At 47.2% G+C, this 17,225-nt stretch overlaps 1 protein-coding gene across 3 annotated transcripts; it reads right to left on the bottom strand.

Moving 5' to 3' along the window:
• Positions 1-41: 41 nt before the first annotated feature.
• Positions 42-16,290, bottom strand: LOC149469577 (uncharacterized). 3 transcript variants are annotated; one of them, XM_089668972.1, is made up of 3 exons: positions 1,323-1,414; positions 1,086-1,230; positions 42-358 (listed from the first exon to the last, which is right to left on the bottom strand). In XM_089668972.1, exons 1-3 carry the CDS (start codon positions 1,331-1,333, stop codon positions 158-160), a joined length of 357 nt encoding a protein of 118 aa, XP_089525098.1. In that variant the 5' UTR covers positions 1,334-1,414; the 3' UTR covers positions 42-157. The 3 variants fall into 3 exon arrangements, 1 of the variants encoding a protein (XP_089525098.1); XR_016311554.1 differs by lacking the exons at positions 42-358; positions 1,323-1,414 and adding exons at positions 2,677-2,745; positions 16,015-16,290 and having other exon boundaries at positions 1,166-1,230; XR_016311553.1 differs by lacking the exons at positions 42-358; positions 1,323-1,414 and adding exons at positions 2,677-2,755; positions 16,015-16,290 and having other exon boundaries at positions 1,173-1,230.
• Between the last annotated feature and the right edge of the window lie 935 nt (positions 16,291-17,225).

Raw genomic sequence — 17,225 nt, 5'->3', positions numbered from 1 at the left:
ATGCACACTGAGAGAAGCTCACAGTGTGCAGCGAAATCAAAGTTAGCCGTTTCAGGCCAGGAGAGGAGCCGCTACAACTGTGCAAGACTGAAGGGAAGACTGGAATTGCACTTTAACCCCCCTGGCGGTATTCCCGAGTGTAGCTTGGGGTAAAGTTTCAGCACCACAAGCGGTAACCCCCCCGAGCTACACTCGGGAATACACTGCAGCGTTGCTCCAGGATCTCTTCTTCACTTACCTTGTCCTGCGCTCCCGCGATGTCCCCCCTGCAGTGTCCCCTGTAATGTCCTCCGGCCGATGCCGGCATCTGTCTTCCGGGTTCCGTTCCCTGCGACGTCGGGATGTACGGGGGACGGAACTGGCGGGAAATTTTAAAAGTGACATTCACAAAATATACTAAAATCACATAGTATAACATTCCTGTATCAAACCATTTCACATACATTTTGTCCCGAGTGCTTTGTCCGGCGCCCTGCCTGCATTTTTACTGTTCTTTCTGCCTGGAAACTGAGAAACGTCCATGGCGTCCAAAAAGCGTCCCTTTAGGTCAGACGCGGTTTTAGACCGGCTAGAGAACAGCGATAGTAAATCAGAACCACTTGCAGAATTGAGTGATAATGATTGGTGGGGGAAATTCCTCATCAGGGACAATGAAAACGATTCTGAGACTGAGCTCAGCGATGTGCGAACTTGGCGCTCTATTTCACATTTCAGTGTTTTTGGTTTGATTATATTATTGAATTAAATTTATTATTATATTTTTTATGATTATTATATTATAATTTATGATTTCGTGTTTCAAATTTTATCATCCCCGGGATGTTTACTAGACTCTTGTTCGGACAGATTTCACCGAGTTATTCCCAAGAATTACAGGCCTACAATAAAAAAATACATATTTCCATGCAAAATAATGGTACCGCTTTGAGCACAGAAATACTGACATCATCAGAACGCTAGGGAGGCCACGTGAACCAGATGCTCTTTCCTACACGGCTGCAGGGCTGACCTTTATCCGCCGGTTTTCCTATTGTATGTAAGCACAGAACGAGGGAGAGAAGGTCGGTTCAGGATGCGTCACTCACCTTTACAGCCCAGAAGTCACATGACAGAAGCAGGATGATGGTCACCATACAGGCGATGAAGCTACTGGACACCAGTTCACACAGCAGATACACGAGGATGGCGCTCACTCGGAAGAACAGGTGGAAGAATGAAGCAAGGGGGTGCCTGCAAAGCAGAAAATGTCATGGGCAACGAGCTCACCAACCAACAACTGGTATCCAGCAAACACGACAACTGTGTACGAGGAGAAAACTCACTCAGGCTCCATACACACCCAATAAACGCTGGAGGGGAAAAAATAATTAAAGGCTGGTAATAGCGATTTTTTAAGTAGTGGTTTTACAGTACACGTAGAAAGAGGCTAGAAAAAAAAAAAAAAAAAAAAAAAAAAAAGCTGTTAGTGAAGGAAGGAAAAATGCTCCAAAAAAATAAATAAATAAATAAAAACTCCACAAAAAACAATTTTTCTCCTCCTAGACGCTGAAGCTCAAAAAATGCTAACAGCCTAAAGTAGTGTGCATGGATACAGGAGAACACAATTTAGCTTCTAGGAGCAGAAAAAAAAAAAAATGCTGATAACAGCTTCCAGGAGCTTCAAAAAACGCCAGTGTGCGCTAAAACTCAACTCCAGTTCGAGCCGCCCCCCCTCCAGCTATTTTTTAAAGCTGACGTTTAATCTGATGTTTTCCCTTTCCTGGTTCCTCCCCCCCACAATCAATATTTATAAGCAAATCCTGTTTTCATTACATGCCATAATGCAGATCCAGTGACGTCATTATTGGGTCTCTGCGATTCTCTATGCAATGCAAGCAGAGCATGGCTGGTGGGAGGGGCCAGCAGGATGCTCTCCATAGCTTCCTGAAACAATCACTGCCCAAGTACTCCTGTTATGCAAAAGCTAGATGATGCTGGGCGTCCTCCAGCCAGGAAATGAGGCGGAGCTCTGACTTGCTGCAGCTTCTAATGCACATGGGGAGAAGCTCACAGTGTGCAGTGAAATCAGAGGAAGCCGTTTCAACTGTGCAAGACCCAAGGGGAGGAGCCGGTACACCTGTGCAAGACCCAAGGGGAGGAGCCGGTACACCTGTGCAAGACCCAAGGGGAGGAGCCGGTACACCTGTGCAAGACCCAAGGGGAGGAGCCGGTACACCTGTGCAAGACCCAAGGGGAGGAGCCGGTACACCTGTGCAAGACCCAAGGGGAGGAGCCGGTACACCTGTGCAAGACCCAAGGGGAGGAGCCGGTACACCTGTGCAAGACCCAAGGGGAGGAGCCGGTACACCTGTGCAAGACCCAAGGGGAGGAGCCGGAGGGAGAATTTAAAAGCAATCTTAGCTTAGAGATCAGATTTTTCCTCCAATGTCTTCTCTCTGGTCACGCAGTGATTGGGCTCCTCTTCCTTCCAGCAGAGGGCAGTGCAGTCATTCCTGCTGCACAGAATGTAGTAACAACTGAGCTGTGCAGCAAGCACTAGGAGCCAAGGGCGGTGTGATGACACACAAGGGGCGGGTCCATGACACCCTGGGCTCACAGGAAGTAGGCTGTGTGCCACCCCATGTAAGGACTGGTAACCTGCAATATATCTTCCATTGTATCTTGTAGCACACTTACTTTATTTTTTTTTCGGTCTCCTCGTGTTTTCTTCATCGGCATCGAAGAGAGAGACATCCTCCGTCTCGTCTATACTGTCCTAGAAAACAATGAAGAGGACCCGTCACACATGGAGGAATCTGTATGCAGTAGACCTGTGCAGGCTTACCTATGCTTTATCTGAGCCCCGCATGTTGGCCGGAGTTTCACCGGCTGACCTCACCCCAGAAGACGGGACCGAGAGCCGGAGGTCATATAGGTGGCAGCCCAGAGGAGCTTCTGCTTGTCCCAGCAATGGCGGCTCTCATGCGTCTACTCTGAGTGGTTCCTTTTAAAAGCCACAGGACTGCCAGGCAAACAGCATTTTTGAAGAATCTGAAGAGCAGCGTTTGAATGTAGCCCTGGATGGTAGGGAGCGGAGATCGCTCACATGGAGTGCGGTACGGGCCATGGCCGGAATTGGTTTCTTCCCATCATACAGGTCAAAGAAACCATTGGGCCCTAAAAACAACCGACACTCCCTGTACAGTGACCCCAACAATGCGGCTTCCAAGAACGTGGGCCACACATGACACTACTGGGCCTGTCAGTGTCCACCCATACATCAGGGTCCCCATCAGAGCCCCTCCTTCGATCAGAGCCCCCCCCCTTAAATCAGGGTCCCCATCAGAGCCCCTCCTTTGATCAGAGCCCCCCAACAGAGCCCCCACCTTGCATCAGTGTCCCCAACAGAGCCCCTCCTTCGATCATAGCCCCCCCCCCTTTACATCAGTGTCCCCAACAGTGCCCCTCCTTCAATCATAGCCCCCCCCTTACATCAGTGTCCCCAACAGTGCCCCTCGTTCGATCGGAGCCCCCCTTTACATCAGTGTCCCCAGAGCCCCCCCCTTTACATCAGTGTCCCCAACAGAGCCCCCCCCTTACATCAGTGTCCCCAACAGAGCCCCCCCCCTTACATCAGTGTCCCCAACAGAGCCCCCCCCTTACATCAGTGTCCCCAACAGAGCCCCCCCCCCCTTACAGCAGTGTCCCCAACAGAGCCCCCCCCCCCTTACATCAGTGTCCCCAACAGAGCCCCCCCCCCTTACATCAGTGTCCCCAACAGAGCCCCCCCCTTACATCAGTGTCCCCAACAGAGCCCCCCCCTTACATCAGTGTCCCCAACAGAGCCCCCCCCTTACATCAGTGTCCCCAACAGAGCCCCCCCCTTACATTGGTGTCCCCAACAGAGCCCCCCCCTTACATCAATGTCCCCAACAGAGCCCCTCCTTTGATCAAAGCCCCCCTTACATCAGTGTCCCCAACAGAGCCCCTCCGATGAGCCCCCCCCCCCATTACATCAGTGTCCCCAACAGAGCCCCTCCTTCGATCAGGGTCCTCCCACCCTTTATATCAAGGCCCACCTCACTTTACATGAGGGTACCCATCAGAGGTCTTCCTTCCCCACTGTTCCCTTGCATCAGGGTCCCCCGTCAGAGCCCCCCACTCTTTACAGTATCTCCCAGAAGTGAGTCCCCCCCCTCACATGTTTTAAATATTTGATTCTCTCTTTTCATGTGACAACACTGAAGAAATGACACTTTGCTACAATGTGACGTAGTCAGTGTACAGCTTGTATAACATGGAAATTTGCTGTCCCCTCAAAATAACTCCACACACCGCCATTCATGTCTAAACCGCCGGCAACAAAAGTGAGTACACACCGGAGAACCACAAGTCCCAGCATTCCCCCCACATACCAGAGAACCACAAGTCCCGGCGTCCCCCCCCACATACCAGAGAACCACAAGTCCCAACGTTCCCCCCCCACATACCAGAGAACCACAAGTCCCGGCATTCCCCCCACATACCAGAGAACCACAAGTCCCGGCGTCCCCCCCTCCCCCACATACCAGAGAACCACAAGTCCCGGCGTCCCCCCCACATACCAGAGAACCACAAGTCCCAACGTTCCCCCCCCCCCCACATACCAGAGAACCACAAGTCCCAGCATTCCCCCCACATACCAGAGAACCACAAGTCCCAGCATTCCCTCAGAACTACAAGTCCCAGCATTTTCTCCACATTCCAGAGAACCACAAGTCCCAGCATTCCCTCAGAGAACTACAAGTCCCAGCATTTTCTCCACATACCAGAGAACCACAAGTCCCAACGTTCCCCCCCCCACATACCAGAGAACCACAAGTCCCAGCATCCCCCACATACCAGAGAACTACAAGTCCCAGTGATTTAGTCGAGGACTGAATCGTCCAGTGCTTATCTGTTCCTGTCCTAATTTATCATTCTAGCTTTGGAATGTGCGCACACTGGAAGAGACTCACGCTGACACACAAGTTCCGTCTATGAACACTTCTAGTTTATTATAATGAGAAAGTGAACTTATATATGCAAAATGATGCGAGAGTCATGTGACAACAGCATAAGCAGTATATTAGTCTTTGATTGGTCATTTTCACAGGAAAACAATCTCCCTCGTGGTATAGGTGTGATCTTCTTCCAAGTCTTATCTTATGGAAAGAAAAACATTCCTTTGTTTCAAGTTGGCACGATGGGGAGGCGGTCGGTGCGTGTGAGCAGACATTTCTTAAGCAAGAATTTCATAAAGTACCACAAAGCCCAGCAGGCAGAAAATATTCACACAACATATGTATTCATGTTAAACATTTATAAATATGTGGAAAGAAATAGTATTAGAGTATAAAAGTAAATATGTATAAAAACATATATATATATATATATATATATATATATATATATACACACACATATATACATACACACACACACACACACACACACACACACACACACAGTTGCAAGAAAAAGTATGTGAACCCCTTGGGATTACGTGGAGTTTTGCATGAATTGGGCATAAAATGTGCTCTGAACGTCATCTAAGTCACAACAATAGAAGAACACAGTCTGCTGAACATAATACTACACAAACATTAGATGTTGCCATGGTTTAATTGCACATAACATGTAAACATTCACAGTGCAGGGAGGAAAAAGTATGTGAAGCCCTAGTTTAATGACTTCTCCCAGAGCTAATTGGAGCCAGGAGTGAGCCAACCTTGACTCCAATCAGTGTGATGATATTGGATGTGTTGCTGACAGCTGTCCTGCCCTTAAAAAACACACACCTGTTTTGGGTTTACTGGTTTCAAGAAGCACTGTCTGATGTGAACCATGCCTCGCAGAAAAGAGCTCTCAGAAGACCTACGATCAAGAATTGTTGACTTGCATGAAGCTGGAAAGGGTTACAAAAGTATCTCCAAAAGCCTTGATGTTGATGTGTCCACGGTAAGACAGACTGTCTACAAATGGAGAAAGTTTAGCACTGTTGCTACTCTCCCTAGGCGTGGTCGTCCTGTAAAAATGACTGCAAGAGCACAGCGCAGAATGCTGCATGAGGTAAAGAAGAATCCCGGAGTGTCAGCTAAAGACCTACAGAAATCTCTGGCACATGCTAACATTTTTGTTGACACATCTACAATAAGGAAAACATTAAACAAGAATGGAGTACATGGGAGGACACCACGGAGGAAGCCATTGCTGTCCAAAAAGAAGATTGCAGCACATTTGAAGTTTGCAAAAGAGCACCTGGATGTTCCACAGCACTACTGGCAAAATATACTGTGGACAGATGAAACCAAGATTGAGTTGTTTGGGAAGAACACACAACACTATGTGTGGAGAAAAAAAGGCACAGCACACCAACATCAAAACCTCATCCCCACTGTAAAACATGGTGGAGGGAGCATCATGGTTTGGGGCTGCTTTGCTGCCTCAGGGCCTGGACGGATTGTTGTCATTGATGGGAAAATGAATTCCAGAGTTTATCAAGACATTTTGCAGGAAAACGTACGACCATCTGTCCACCAACTGAAGCTCCGCAGAGGATGGGTGATGCAACAGGACAATGACCCAAAGCATACAAGTAATTCAACAAAACAATGGCTGCAACAGCACAGAATACGCCTTCTGGAGTGGCCCAGTCAGAGTCCTGACCTCAACCCCATTGAAATGCTGTGGCATGACCTTAAGAGAGCGATTCACACCAGACATCCCAAGAATATTGCTAAACTGAAACAGTTTTGTGAAGAGGAGTGGTCAAAATGACTCCAGATCGTTGTGCAGGTCTGATCTGCAACTACAGGAAACGTTTGGTTGAGGTTATTGCTGCCAAAGGAGGGTCAACCAGTTATTAAGTCCAAAGGTTCACATACTTTTTCCTCCCTGCACTGTGAATGTTTACATGTTATGTGCAATTAAACCATGGCAACATCTAATGTTTGTGTTGTATTATGTTCAGCAGACTGTGTTCTTCTATTGTTGTGACTTAGATGACGTTCAGAGCACATTTTATGACCAATTCATGCAAAACTCCACGTAATCCCAAGGGGTTCACATACTTTTTCTTGCAACTATATATATATATATATATATATATATATATATATATATATATATATATATATATATATATATATACACACACACATACACACACACACACACACACACACACACACACACACACACACAATAGGAAACTAAATGGGCATTTTACCAAGTCCATCACAGTCCCCCCTTAAAATGACTATTTTACTCTGTCCCTATAAGACCTCGCTCATCTGTCCTTATGTACCTTGGAACTCTTTTGTGCTGTACGTTAGACAGGTGACGACTATTTCATCTCCCCCCTTGCCACAGACTTTCCTGACATAAGGAAGTCAGATGCTATCCCTTCAAAATTGTGAGATTACTGTTGGCGGGGAGGGACCGTAATGGGGTATAAGGTTTTCCTTCATCTATCATATGGAGATCCTCTTGCTCCTGGTTCAGGAAGGTAGGTGTTCTGTTGTCTACTGCTTTGCTCTTCAATTTCCTCACACATGGTATAACACAGCATACAACCAGGAGAATCAGAATTATTAGTATAGTTACCCCTATTTGGACAAGTATCTTTTACCACCCACTCATCCAACTGAAATATTGATCCCACGAGTCTGTGATCCCTGAATTCTTTTTCAACTCAACTGACAGATCTTCCAATTTCTTTATAGCCAGAGTAACCTTACCATTCGGGCCAGTATTGTCAGGAATATATGTACGTGTTCCAATTCCTTCTATCATTTTTACAGAAACCTCCTTTTTCCGCTAAAGTCATGTCCAGAGCCATCCTATTCTGGAATGTCATAAGATGTAGGGGCTAACTGGTCAACGATTCCTTGGAGGGCATCTCTGGTGTGATTCACAAACCTCTGTTGGTTGTAGTATATGTAATTTATCCAATCTACATTTTTATTAACAGTTATTATGGGGATCAGAAATTCAAAGCCTGCTTTTACTTGGTCTCTGGCTTTAAATGTATTAGGCACCCCCCTTGGGACTCCAATGGCATCTACAGTCAGGTCCATAAATATTGGGACATCGACACAATTCTAACATTTTTGGCTCTATACACCACAATGGATTTGAAATGAAAAGAACAAGATGTGCATTAACTGCAGACTGTCAGCTTTAATTTGAGGTATTTACATCCAAATCAGGTGAACGGTGTAGAAATTACAACAGTTTGCATATGTGCCTCCCACTTGTTAGGGGCCAAAAGTAATGGGACAATTGGCTTCTCAGCGGTTCCATGGCCAGGTGTGTGTTATTCCCTCATTATCCCAATTACAATGAGCAGATAAAAGGTCCAGAGTTCATTTCAAGTGTACTATTTGCATTTGGAATCTGTTGCCGTCAACTCTCAAGATGAGATCCAAAGAGCTGTCACTATCAGTGAAGCCATCATTAGGCTGAAAAAACAAAACAAACCCATCAGATAGCAAAAACATTAGGCGTGGCCAAAACAACTGTTTGGAACATTCTTAAAAAGAAGGAATGCACCGGTGAGCTCAGCAACACCAAAAGACCCGGAAGACCACGGAAAACAACTGTGGTGGATGACCGAAGAATTCTTTCCCTGGTGAAGAAAACACCCTTCACAACAGTTGGCCAGATCAAGAACCCTCTCCAGGAGGTAGGTGTATGTGTGTCAAAGTCACCAATCAGGAGAAGACTTCACCAGAGTGAATACAGAGGGTTCACCACAAGATGGAAACCATTGGTGAGCCTCAAAAACAGGAAGGCCAGATTAGAGTTTGCCAAACGACATCTAAAAAAGCCTTCACAGTTCTGGAACAACATCCTATGGACAGATGAGACCGACATCAACTTGTACCCGAGTGATGGGAAGAGAAGAGTATGGAGAAGGAAAGGAACTGCTCATGATCCTAAGCATACCACCTCATCAGTGAATCATGGTGGTGGTAGTGTCATGGCGTGGGCATGTATGGCTGCCAATGGAACTGCTTCTCTTGTATTTATTGATGATGTGACTGCTGACAGAAGCAGCCGGATGAATTGTGAAGTGTTTCGGGAATATTATCTGCTCATATTCAGCCAAATGATTCACAACTCATTGGACGCTTCACAGTGCAGATGGACAATGACCCAAAGCAGACTGCAAAAGCAACCAAAGAGTTTTTTAAGGGAAAGAAGTGGAATGTTCTGCAATGGCCAAGTCAATCACCTGACCTGAATCCGATTGAGCATTTCACTTGCTGAAGACAAAACTAAAGGGAAAATGCCCCAAGAACAAGCAGGAACTGAAGACAGTTGCAGTAGAGGCCTGGCAGAGCATCACCAGGGATGAAACCCAGCGTCTGGTGATGTCTATGTGTTCCAGACTTCAGGCTGTAATTGACTGCAAAGGATTTGCAACCAAGTATTAAAAAGTGAAAGTTTGATTTATGATTATTATTCTGTCCCATTACTTTTGGTCCCTTAACAAGTGGGAGGCACATATGTAAACTGTTGTAATTCCTACACTGTTCACCTGATTTGGATGTAAATACCTTCAAATTAAAGCTGACAGTCTGCAGTTAAAGCACATCTTGTTCATTTCATTTCAAATCCATTGTGGTGGTGTATAGAGCCAAAAATGTTAGAATTGTGTCGATGTCCCAATATTTATGGACCTGACTGTATATACACATGTGGGTCAAAACTGCCAGAAAGAGCTTTTTGCTTCCTCCTACGGCCAGGCATTGGGTCAGGGGTATTTTCTACTAGGATGGGGAGAGGCATAATGGCCTTTGCAAAAAGCATACTCACCAGTCCAATTCCCTTCCAATCTGGTTCTAATCTTTTGGTCCCCAGTAATCATCCATGACACATATGTATACCTGGTCACTACTATCGGAACATGCTCGTTGTGTCAAGATCATATAGATTATGGTCATAGCACCACATGGGATCTATACTACAGAAATCAAAGGTGAAAATAGCTACATGAGTGTTGGATGAGTTGTACCAAAATATAGTGGTGTCACCTATTTTGGTGATAGCCACCTGTTGAGGCTCTGTCAGACTTGTAAGAAAAAGGATATACAACATAGTTGTCATGGTGTAGATGACGCCTTTTCCTCAGGGTTTGGGACTTCCTTGCAGTGGGAGGCGTGTATCCAAGTGTTCTTCCCGGCCACCTTGTCAGAAGGGGCTGTGGTCAGCAGAACTTGGAAGGGACCATCATATCTTGGCTCAAGGGAATGTTTCCTCATACATTTCTTTACTAATACCCAATCTCCGGGTAATAGGCTGTGAGTTCCTGTATCTGACTCAGGATGTGGAATGGAGAAAACACTTGGACATAGATACGGGTTAATTCACGTAATAATACAGTCACAATCAGTTAACACATCAGACTGTAATTGCAACTGTTGTGGAAAATAACAACCAAGTCTGGGGGCTGAGCTAAACAAAATCTCATAAGGGGATAGGGAGTGTTCTCCTCTTGGTGTGTATCTGACACTAAATCGGGCAACAGGCAGACTGGCCAACTCATGCCAGTCTCTTGGGCTACTTTTAGCATTCTTTCTACTTTCCCACTACCTTTGGGGGTGATAGGGGGTATGGAACGCCAGAGTGACTCCTAATGCCACCCATATTTCTTTGGTTACTGAAACTGTGAAAGCGGGACCCTGGTCAGTCTCTATCACCTCTGGAAGCCCATATCTGCACACAACCTCAGTGAGGCGTTTCTTCGCAGTTGTTTTAGCAGTCATGTTAGTTACAGCAAAGGCCTCTGGCCAACTGGAAAACATGGCCAACACCACTAGGGTGTAGTCAACCACCCACTCTTTGGCATCTGAATATGATCAATTTGTATCCTTTGAAAAAGTATAGGGGTTTGGCCAAGTGTTTCTGTGGTGTCTTCTCTGTGCGTCCCGGATTGCACTTTGCATAGATGGCACATGTTCTGCAAAAATTGTTAGTCAATGTGGTGATTCCAGGCGCTATATAGTACTTGTTGATGAGAGAGTTCATGAGGCTCTTTGACAGATGGGCTGCTCCGTGTGCAAACTGGAATATAGCTGGAAACATATTCTTGGGTAAACAAAGCCTCTTGTTACATTCAAACAGACCGTCTGAGAATAGCTCCTCTCCGTCTCCAGCCCTCTATTTCTTCTGGACTTGCTGCTTCTTGGAGTTCCTTGAGGTAGTTTCTGTCCACAGGTAAGGTCTGTAAGGTGAATATTGGTTCCCACTCTCCGGTCACCTCTCCTTCCATTTCTGGTGATCCCATGGCCGCTCGTTTTGCCGCCAAATCTGCCAGATTATTGCCTTTGGCTTCTGAGGAGTTTATTTTCCCCATGAGCTTTTACCTTCAGAATAGCCACTTGAATGGGTAGAAGGAGTGCTTCCAGCAGTCGTCCAATGGCTGCTCCATGTCTTATGGACGTACCTGCCGCAGTCATAAATCCTCTTGCCTTCCATATGGGTCCAAAATCATGAGCCACCCCAAAGGCGTATCTGGAGTGTAGATATTGGCCCTTTTTCCTTCCACCATATGGCATGCTGTTGTGAGTGCTTGAAATTTTGCTCCCTGTGCAGATATTGCTGGCGATAGGGCTCTTGTCTGTAGGACTGTATCTGCAGTAGTGACCGCAAATCCTGTATGATATTTGCCTCCATCATCTGCATATCTGGAACCATCAACAAAGAAAGTGAAGTCTGGATCCTGCAGAGGTGTTTCACTCACTGTGGGGAGGTGGAAAGTTTCCATTTTCATCACTTCAAGACAGTTATGAGGCTCAGTGGCTCCATTATCCTCTCCACTTTCTTCATTACCTTCATTACCCCCCTCAGCAATTGAGAGGAGAGTGGACGGATTCAGGGTTTGGCAAGGTAGGAGAGTGACGTTATCGCTGTGGACAACTGTTTAGGTTGGACTTGGTTTAAAATGGCAGCAATGTCATGCGGCGCCAGAAGAACAAGTTCATGTCCCAGTACGATATCAGAGGTCTTATCCAGCAGAGCTTGAGCAGCGAAAACTGCACGCAGACACGAGGGTGCTCCTCTAGCCACTGGGTCTAAACGGCATGAGTAGTAGCCTACGGGTTGTAGGCAGTCACCATGGGACTGGGCCAATACTCCTGTGCCATGGCCTTGGCGTTCAGACACGAAAGGTTTCTCGTAGTCTGGTAGACCTAGGGCTGGTGCTGAAGAAAGTAAGCGTTTTAGAGCCAAAAAGTTGGAGGCGGCCTCTTCGGACAGATGGAAGGGCTCAGACTTGAGAGCATCGTAGAGTGGTTACATAAACCAAGAAGCATCAGGAATCCATGACCTACAGTAGGATATGAGGCCAAGAAAGGTGTGGAGTGGCTTCTGGCCTAGCGGCAGTGGCAGATTCTGGATGGCCTTAACTTTTTCCTCCGTAAGATGCCTTGTTCCATGTGAGAGGCAGTGGCCCAATAACATGCTTGTTGTAGAGCACCATTACAACTTCGGTTTAGAGGCCTTACAGCCTTGGTGTGCCAAGTAACATAGTAAACTCTCCGAGGCTTCTTCAGCCGTGGGCAGGTCATCAGCACAGAGGAGAAGGTCATCCACATATTGAAGAAGGACCACTGCCGAATGTTCCTTTTGCCACGTGTCCAGTATGGTGGTCATGGCTTTGGCGAACTAGCTCGGAGAATTTTGCGCCCCTTGTGGCATAACTGCCCAGGTGTATTGCTGCCCCTCATGGGTAAAAACAAAGAAGTATCTGCAGGAAGAATACAAAAAAACACTGAATGCATTTGCAAGGTCCAACACGTTGAAGTACTTTGCTGTTAAAGGTACCCCTGTGAATAAAGTGTGGGGATTTGGGGCAGTAAATGTCTCTAAGACAGTGGCTTCATTCACTGCTCGGAGGTCCTGTACCATCCTGTACTTTTCTGGTTCTCCTTTTTTACCGGGAACAAAGGTGTGTTGCATGGAGAGGTACAAGGTATGAGTGCACCATTTGCCACAAGGGACTTGACCTGCTTTGAAATGGCCTCGGATTGCGCTGGTTTCAGTGGGTACTGTGGTTTCCTGGGTAGGGGAGCTGCAGGCTTCAGTTCCACCATAATTGGGGGTACCTTTTAAACGTCCAATATCTTCGGGTCCTGTGGACCATAGGCAACTTGGGATTCTGCTCAGCACATCCGGCGGTACGTAGAATGTACCATTGACTTGTAAGACTGGAAACACTGGGTAGAGGCGGCTCACTCGAGGTGTTGGCCTTCCAGTTGTTTAATTTGGTGTACCAATATGGCCGCCTCCAGGAAGTGTACTGGGCTGGGCAGGAAGTGAAAATGCAGGTGCAGCAAGATGGCTGCCGTCAGGAAGTGCACTGGGCTGGGCAGGAAGTGGAAGGGCAGAAAAAAGGGCAGTGGGTGTTCCTTTTCAATATTTAACACAATAATGGTACACACAAACAGTTTTTTTTTTTTCCTGTTGCAATACCTGTTCTGTCCACTGCTCGTTATGGATAACTTTGGCTACATTATACCAAGCTTCTTGCTGTCTTCAGCAAATTTTTGTCAACTAGGACATCTTTCCTCTTTTTTTTTTTTTCTGCCATTCCTATGACTGTAGCCTAAGCCTCCTTGTCTCTAATTCCACATACTTTTCCTCTTCTCTCTGTGCAACCAGGTCATGTGCTAGTCTGACCCATCTCTTCCCCCCTTCTCTGTCCTTCCTAACAGAAATCTAAGACACTTCACAGGCTGCTGTCCAGACTTTCCTTAACCCTTAAACCCCAACCTTCTGTTATGAATAGCAAACAATAATTTACAGACACACATTCAGGACATAACATAGCAGTCTATCTTGGTGGGCTATGAGTACAGATCACTGAGTAACTCTTCCTAGCCCCAAACATGGCTAAGGCACCCCGCTGCCACACTACCGTGACGCGTACCCGACACCTCCTCTCTTGTGGTCAACACACAAGGTTACCACACACCCAAGAGAAATTATGTGTCAAAACCCTCAGTAGGTCCACTCCTCTTCCACCTCAAGACTGACACATAAAAACAAACACAAAAAAAACATAAAACCAGGTAACAGATAAGCACATGCAGGTAAGGTTGAAATAAACTCTGTGCAAGCAATGTTACCTGCCTTTTAGTGACCTTTTAGCAGCCGCACCAGGCACAGGAATGAATCAACAACAAAGACAGGATAAGCACTGGTAAGATAGCAAAATATATATCTTACCATGCTCCGAGAGTTGATCAAGCTCTTGTCCAGTCTGTTGCGATTGACACCTAACAACCTTTTTGGTCGGCTGTCCAAGGGTTCATGACCGAGAGTTCCCGGGTTTCGGCACCAGTTGATTTAGTCGAGGACTGAATCGTCCAGTGCTTATCTGTTCCTGTCCTAATTTATCATTCTAGCTTTGGAATGTGCGCACACTGGAAGAGACTCGCGCTGACACACAAGTTCCGTCTATGAACACTTCTAGTTTATTATAATGAGAGAGCTTATATATGCAAAATGATGCGAGAGTCATGTGACAACAGCATAAGCAGTATATTAGTCTTTGGTCATTTTCACACGAAAACAATCTCCGTCATGGTATAGGTGTGATCTTCTTCCAAGTCTCATGGACAGAAAAACATTCCTTTGTTTCAAGTTGGCACGAGGGGGGGGGGGGTCGGTGCGTGTGAGCAGACATTTTCTTAAGCAAGAATTTCTTAAAGTACCACAAAGCCCAGCAGGCAGAAAATATTCACACAACATATGTATTCATGCTAAACATTTATAAATATGTGGAAAGAAATAGTATTAGAGAATAAAAGTAAATGTATAAAAATGTGTATAAAAAACGTGTATATATATATATATTCAATAGGAAACTAAATAGGCATTTTACCAAATCCATCACACCAGCATTCCCCCCCACATACCAGAGAACTACAAGTCCCAGCGTTCCCCCACATACCAGAGAACTACAAGTCCCAGCGTTTTCCCCCCCCCCCCCACACACACACACACACACACACCAGAGAACCACAAGTCCCAGCGTCCCCCCCACATACCAGAGAACTACAAGTCCCAGCGTTCCCCCCCCCCACACACACACACACACACATACCAGAGAACCACAAGTCCCAGCGTCCCCCCCACATACCAGAGAGCCACAAGTCCCAGCGTCCCCCCCACATACCAGAGAGCCACATGTCCCAGCGTCCCCCCCCACATACCAGAGAACCACAAGCCCCAGCATCCCCCCAGAGAACCACAAGCCCCAGCATTCCCCCAGAGAACCACAAGTCCCAGCATTCCCCCAGAGAACCACAAGTCCCAGCATTCCCCCAGAGAACCACAAGTCCCAGCATTCCCCCAGAGAACCACAAGTCCCAGCATTCCCCCAGAGAACCACAAGTCCCAGCATTCCCCCAGAGAACCACAAGTCCCAGCATTCCCCCAGAGAACCACAAGTCCCAGCGTCCCCCCCCCTAACCAGATAACTACAAGTCCCAGCGTTCCCCCCACATTCCAGAGAACTACAAGTCCCAGCATTCCCCCCACATTCCAGAGAACTACAAGTTCCAGCATTCCCCCAGAGAACCACAAGTCCCAGCATTCCCCCAGAGAACCACAAGTCCCAGCATTCCCCCAGAGAACCACAAGTCCCAGCGTCCCCCCCCCCTAACCAGATAACTACAAGTCCCAGCGTTCCCCCCACATTCCAGAGAACTACAAGTCCCAGCGTTCCCCCCACATTCCAGAGAACTACAAGTCCCAGCATTCCCCCCACATTCCAGAGAACTACAAGTCCCAGCATTCCCCCAGAGAACCACAAGTCCCAGCGTTCCCCCCACATTCCAGAGAACCACAAGTCCCAGCGTTCCCCCCACATTCCAAAGAACTACAAGTCCCAGCATTTCCCCCACATACCAGAGAACCACAAGTCCCAGCATTCCCTCAGAGAACTACAAGCCCAAGCATTGCCTCGTCGGGCCCAGGTCTCTCCGGTCTCCCTTCACTCACCTGCCGCATCATATCACCTCACAGCCCAGCACCGACTTCCGGGACACGACTCACTTCCGGCATCCCCGCACGCCCCCGACTCGTGCACCCGCAGATAGGAGGAGCGCGAAGCCGAGAGATTCCCGCCCTCCCACGGATTTACAGATAATGGGCGGGGCCGTATTTTCTGTTTTGCGATAAATCTCCCCTCAGCGCGCCAACACAAGGGGCGGGGCTGTACAGAGGGATAGGCGGGACGTTCCCGGCTGTGCGAAAGAGCCGAGCATGGGGGCGGGATTGTGGGAGGGGGAAAGCGGGGAGGTGGAACCAATAAAAGCTGCCGATGAGGAGCTGGAGTGGAGCGAAATTGGGCGTGGAGTAGGCGCCAAGTAGGCGTGGTGTAGGCGCCAAGTGGGCGTGGAACAGATAGAAAGAAGGCGGGGAATAGGTGCAAGTGGGCGTGGAAAAGAACATAAGTAATATCATCTCTTGCGGTGTCCCCAGACTCTCTGATCTCCTGCGGTGTCCCCAGACTCACCGATTATTACATTTGTATATATTTAGTGTTAAGCTTGGGGTCTAAAATGTCTTTGCAGTAGGAGGGACACATTTTATGCCCGCCCCCCTTATGTCAGGTTCCCCTTCAGAGTCCAATTGTTTCAGAGTCTCTCCCCCCTTCAGAGTCAACTTCAGAGTACACCTTTACATCAGAGCCCCCCATTATATCAGAATCTCCATAACCCCATCAGAGTACCCCCCTTACATCTGGATCCCTATCAGAGTCCACTTACTTCAGTCCCCCCCCCCTTCAGAGTCCCCCATCATATCAGAGTCCCTATCACCCCATCAGAGCCCCCCTCACACTTCAGCGTACCCCATTATATTAGAGCCCCCATCATATCAGAGTATCACCCCATCAGAGCCCCCTCTTACGTCAGGTTCCCTATCAGAGTCCACTTCAGTCCCCCCCCCCCTTACATCAGAGCTCTCCCATTATATCATTTTGAAAAAAAAAAAGTTTAACCCAGTGTTGGCCTTTTAAAGCTCCCCGAATGTCGCAGATGGCTTCAAATTTTGCACATTTTTTGTTCTATTGCTGTTGCCGCAAGATGAAATTAAAGGTCCGTTTCCCCAAAATGTTAGTGAATGTAAAACGGGCAAATTTATATTCAGCAAAATTTCATGCATAGCTGGCTGCTTCTTGGAAAAAAATGACACAAAACACATTTTAT

The sequence above is a fragment of the Staurois parvus genome, unplaced genomic scaffold (genome assembly GCF_062004578.1).
Source record: "Staurois parvus isolate SC_StPar_1 unplaced genomic scaffold, SC_StPar_1.0 ptg000067l, whole genome shotgun sequence".
Taxonomy (NCBI): domain Eukaryota; kingdom Metazoa; phylum Chordata; class Amphibia; order Anura; family Ranidae; genus Staurois; species Staurois parvus.
The sequence above is the reverse complement of the archived record's forward strand: the minus strand, read 5'-3'. Positions and strand labels throughout refer to the sequence as shown.

Coding starts and splice junctions, on each gene's coding strand:
- LOC149469577 (XM_089668972.1), bottom strand. Junction 359..1,085: donor GTGACTTCTGGGCTGTAAAG/GTGAGTGACGCA, acceptor ATTTCCCGCCAG/TTCCGTCCCCCGTACATCCC.